The 5,455-nt window shown below is 37.0% G+C and overlaps 1 protein-coding gene across 1 annotated transcript; it reads left to right on the top strand.

The window, feature by feature from the left end:
- Nucleotides 1-83: 83 nt before the first annotated feature.
- LOC117800623 (ankyrin repeat domain-containing protein 42-like) lies at nt 84-4,991 on the top strand. Its single transcript, XM_034653178.1, has 4 exons — nt 84-292; nt 797-904; nt 3,887-4,006; nt 4,926-4,991. Exons 1-4 carry the CDS (start codon nt 260-262, stop codon nt 4,989-4,991), a joined length of 327 nt encoding a protein of 108 aa, XP_034509069.1. The 5' UTR covers nt 84-259.
- Nucleotides 4,992-5,455: the final 464 nt, after the last annotated feature.

Genomic DNA, 5,455 nt, shown 5'->3' with positions numbered 1-5,455 from the left:
GAACACAAGAAGGGGGAGTGGGAGAGGAAGAAGCAGGCTCATAGCAGAGGAGCCTGATGTGGGGCTTGATCTCACAACGCTGGGATCACGCCCTGAGCCGAAGGCAGACGCTCAACCGCTGTGCCACCCAGGCGCCCCTGAAAAAGAAACTTCTTGAAGATAGCATCTCCAAACTTGAACATATAAAGACACTAACACCATCTGTGGCACAGACCTCTAGTACTGTATTGAGATTTACATTAATTAAAAAAGATATTAAATGAAGATGCATTTGACTCTCCCCCCATTTTTTGTAAGCCACTTTTTTCTTTTTTAAAGAGTATTATCAGAATAACAGTGTTTGCTCCAATACAGAAGCATCTGGGCCCATTTAAAGATCTGTGGCAGAGGTTGCAAACTGGCAGGCATTGAGTGAATTTGACTCACAGATGTGTTTTGTTTGGCTTATACAGTATGGGTGAAATATAAGATTTGGATCAGCATTTCACTTACAGTAACAACTGGCTGGGATTAAGTAGCATTTATTCCTTATGGACAAGGAATGCTATCTTCCTGAAATACTCCCACTGTTCCGTGTTGTTGCCACAGCTCCCACTGTTCCCTGTTGTTGACCCAATAATAAGGCCAAGTGGAGGTTACCATATCATTGTTCTTGTGCTTTTATTTTTCTTAAACTTAGCCCCCTCATTTACCTGTGATGTTTCCCAGGCTGTGGTATTTCAAGATGATAGACTAAATTTCAAAGATCTAAAGATGTTAAAAAAAAATCTGCCTTATGGTTGTTTTCTTAATTTAGTGTCTTCATTGGCTCCTCTGGCATGGAGCTGATATCACACAAGTAACCATGAGAGGTTGGACAGCAGCTCACATAGCTGCAATCAGAGGTCAGGATGCTTGTATGCAGGTAAGAATAACTTTGGTTACTTTTAAAAAGTCAATACATTTAATAACTTTAGCATAGTTTAGTTGGGCTATTCCTTTTATTCTAATAATTTGGCCCATAGATTTAGTTCTTTGTCCTAAACAAGTACTTACTGAATTCTGTGACTCAGATATTTGGTACCAAATACAGCTTGTGTAAGACTGGGGATCCTTTTATCTTTGAAGTAATTGGCTATCTGATGGGTTGTTTTAAAGGGATGTCGCAGACAAGATTATTTCCTTAATAGCTTGTCATACCTAAAATTTCTTATTTAATGTATTTCCTGGCCAGAGTTACACATTAATATGTACAGGATCTAGCTTATTAGATTAACTTGATATAATCGATGTACTGAAATAGACTGGAATTTGGAGGAATACAAAATTGTATAAGCAAACAGTTCCTGCCTCTAAGAAGCCTGAAATTCTATTTGGGATGACAGGCTCTCTACTCAGTGAGTTACAAAACAATACAAAGTACAGTCTATGATTACGGTTCTAATGATTAGAAGGATATAGAGAAATCATTAATGGAGGCAATAAAACTTCAACTAAGCTGAAAGGAACAGGTGGATTTCAGAAAGGTAAGGAGCAACGAAAAATGATTATCATTTTTTATGTGTGAATTACAGTTTCCCATACATCACTTCATTTAATACAACCATCTTATGAGTTCCCCTTTTTATAGCTAAAGAATCAGATTCAGAGAGTTAAGTACCTTGCCTAAGTAAGTGACAAAACCAGGATTTGAACCTAGATTTTATTCTATTAATTTCTATGCTGCAATTCTATGTGAAGTACTTGAATTGGAAAAATTAGGTGTGTTCGGGGGATAAACTATTATATGAATTTGACTGAGTGGTAGATGTTTTGTTGTTGTATACAGTTATGAATTAAGTTTGGATAGCCAGGTATGTAAAATGTCTTAGAAGTAGAATAAAGATTCATTTGTATAAGAGTTTTTATACGCATACTAATATATACTCTTACACATACATGTAACACACATATATACTTATGCATACATACACATGCATATGGACATTAACAGAGGAATGAAGTAATGAAAGCAGTATTTCAGGAAATTATTCTAAAAAGATGTATCTGGGATTACCTAGGATGAGAAGATAGTTTGGAGGCAAGAAGACCAGTTAAAGACTTTTGGTGTCATCACTACCCACAGAAGACTTTTGGTGTCATCACTACCCACAGAGGGAGAAGTCAGGTGGTGGCAGTGGGAAAGAAAGAAAACGATTGAAGACATCTTGCAAAGCAGGCGTTGACAGAGTAGAGTGAAAATTTTAAAGTTTTGAGGCAGAATGGCAGATACGGGTGACAACATGACAGGGAAATCTGAAAGGCAGGGGAGATGTGGGAGCAAAAATGTTGAATTCAATTTGGCACATGTTGTTTATGGGGCTTGTAGGTCATTTGGGTGCAGAAGGTCCAGGCAGTTGAAAGGGGTGCTAGAGACAAAGATTTCAGGAGTAATAAAGTATAGAGAAGAGAATAGACTATTGGAGAGTAAATGTTGAGGAATGTTACTAGTAGTGATGGTAGGAAGCAGAGAAATGAGTAAATAATTCAGAGGAGGAAGTCAGAGATAGGGGAGCCAGGATGCATTTGGCTGTGCAAATGAGGGAAGAAGGATTAGGCCGAGTGTCAGAGTTATGTGATGAAACTAAGGAAATGCCATTGGACTTGAGAGCTCACTACAAGGTGAGATTTGCTGTATTTCCGTGCAGTGGTAGGGATGGCACCTTGTTTGCAGGTCAATTTGAAGTTGAGGCATTGAGGTAGTAATTTGAGAAGCAGGCAGTGAAAGAGAAAATAAAATAGTTACTTCAGGGGATATCAGGGTCAAATGAAGTTTTACTTGATGCTTTCCTTCCTCTAAGCATTAGATCAAACCATTCCCATGGCTCTGATTGTCCTTGTCTTCCTCAAAGGGATCTTTTCATTCTCAGAGAATTTGTGGTACTTTTTTGGCACTATACTGTGTAGTTGTTGCTTATGAAGGACTGTTTTATATAATTGATTATCATTGTCTCTACATATATCCTAATTCCCTAATTTGACATGTTTTCATATTCCTTGTAGTGATTTTTAAAATATAGTAAATACTCAATATGTGGTTTGTGATGATTATTGACTAGTTTGTTAATTATGGAGACTATTCTTAAAGCTTTTGATATGAATTATGACTGAGTTTTTTGTGAAGATACTTGTAAATACAGGCTGGTTAAAAAAGAAGGTCTGAGGGAGTAAAACTAAAAAATATTAACTAATAGTTTGTGGGTTTTTTTATTATGTTCAGTTAGCTACTGTGTAGTACATCATTAGTTTTTGACGTAGTGTTCAATGATTCAGTAGTTGCGTATGACACCCAGTGCTCATCACAACACGTGCCCTCCTTAAACAGATTACTGGGTATATTATATAGAGGGGTGTGCTGTGTATATGATATAAGCCTTATACAGAAACCAGGCCAGTTGTAAATTCAGATGGAATCTCCTCAGATGTAGTTAGAAATTGATTTGGAGCTAGAACTAGTGACTTTAATAATGAAATTCTCCTACAGTATATTCAAAACCCAGCCAATAGAAGATTCTGTTTTTGAAATAGTGACAGTTTACTTTTCAGTTTATTAGCTTAACATTAAAGTATTTAACTTAGTGGTTATTAATCTCTGTTTCTGAAAAGCGTGCCTGATAAATTGTATGTACATGCTCAAATTAGAATGTGAAATAAGGCATTATAAATATCTCCTAGGCAAGGTTAAAAAGGATCTCAAGCATTTTCTTAGAATTAGCTAAGAATTTCTCATATTTTGTCTGTGGCACATGTATAAGAACTTATATAATAATGTAGCTCTAGATTGATAAATTGCTTGCCTATTATACATCTGCATTTATGATTTAACATATGTATTTATGTACACTCACTGTTATTTCTCGATTTTTAGGCTCTCATAATCAATGGGGCAAATCTGGCAGCTCAAGATGATTGTGGATGCACTCCTTTACATCTTGCTGCAACACATGGACGTTCTTTCACTTTACAAATAATGCTCCGCAGTGGAGTGGTGAGAGATTCCTGTTAATATGTGAGAATGTGTAATCATATACAGGGAATAGCATTTGGTAGCCTAGTTCTCTCTTCCTGACTTTTTAAATCCCTTATATGACCTTGGGGGAACTAATTTGATCTCTTTCTTTAGCTTTTCCGTCTTTAAACATAGGAGCAATAATTTAAATAAAGCTTCAAAAAAACCCAGTTTAGCAGTAACAAGTATTTCAGAGGCTATGGGTTCCTCATGTCAGTTCAGAGTTTAACTGGGAAGATTCTGAAGCTTCCAAACACATTTCAACCAGTGATTGTAAATCTTTCAGAATTTCTGTGCATTTACCTATTTGTTTTATAACTTATTTCATACACTAATTTAGAAAGTGATTTTTATCTCTGGAAATTTCTTTCTTTTTTTTCTTTTTTGAAGATTTTATTTATTTATTTGAGAAAGAGAGAGAGTGAGTGCACACATGAGTACAGGGTGCAGGGGGAGAGGGAGAAGCAGATTTCCTACTGAGCAGGGAGCCTGATGTGGGACTTGATTCCAGGACCCTGAGATCATGACCTGAGCCTAAGGCAGATGCTTAACTCTCTGAGCCACCCGGGTACCCCTATCTCCAGAAATTTCATTCGTTGTGATACTTATTTTTAATATTATCCAGTGGTTGTAAAAAATAACTATAAGAAAAGAACTACCTATATCGAAGACATTATGGTAAGAGTTGCTGTTTCTGTAGTTAGAGAAAAAGTGAAGGGCCTATTATGTATCTTTTTTTTATTAACTCTTTATGCTTTCAAGGATATGATTGGATCATTTGAATCCATCCCTTACATTTTAATGGTCAGAAGCCTGTGACCAGTAAAATGACTAGTTAAGTTCCCCTTTTTTTGAAGATTTTTAAATTTATTTTTAAAGATTTATTTATTTATTTTAGGGAGAGAGCATGAGTGGGAGGGGCAGAGGGACAGGGAATGGGAATCCCAAGCAGACTCTTTGCTGAACATGCCGCCGCATGTGGGGCTCGATCCCACAACCCTGAGATCACGACCTGAGCTGAAACGAAGAGGCTGATGCTCAGTGGACTGTGCCACCCAGGTGCCCGTGATTTATTTATTTATTGGAGAGAGGGAGGGGTGGGGTGTAGGGGAGAGAGAGAGAACCCCAAGCAGACTCTGTGCTAAGTGTGGAGCCCACCTCGGCCAGATTGCACAACCTGAGACCACAATCTGAGCTGAAACTAAGAGTCAGGAACTGAAATGATGCACCACCCAGGCACCCCTGGTTAAGTTACTTTTTATTTTTTATTTATTTATTTATTTATTTTTCCACTTTAAAACTTAATAGTTTATTAACGTAGAAACTACTGCTGCAAGCTCGTAGAGGGACTAAGTTATTTTTCTTTTTTTTTTAAATTTTATTTTATTATATTATGTTAATCACCATACAGTACATCCCCAGATTCCG

This window comes from Ailuropoda melanoleuca, unplaced genomic scaffold (genome assembly GCF_002007445.2).
Source record: "Ailuropoda melanoleuca isolate Jingjing unplaced genomic scaffold, ASM200744v2 unplaced-scaffold73419, whole genome shotgun sequence".
Lineage (NCBI taxonomy): Eukaryota > Metazoa > Chordata > Mammalia > Carnivora > Ursidae > Ailuropoda > Ailuropoda melanoleuca.
Note: the sequence above shows the minus strand (reverse complement) of the source record. Positions and strands in the feature narration are given on the sequence as shown.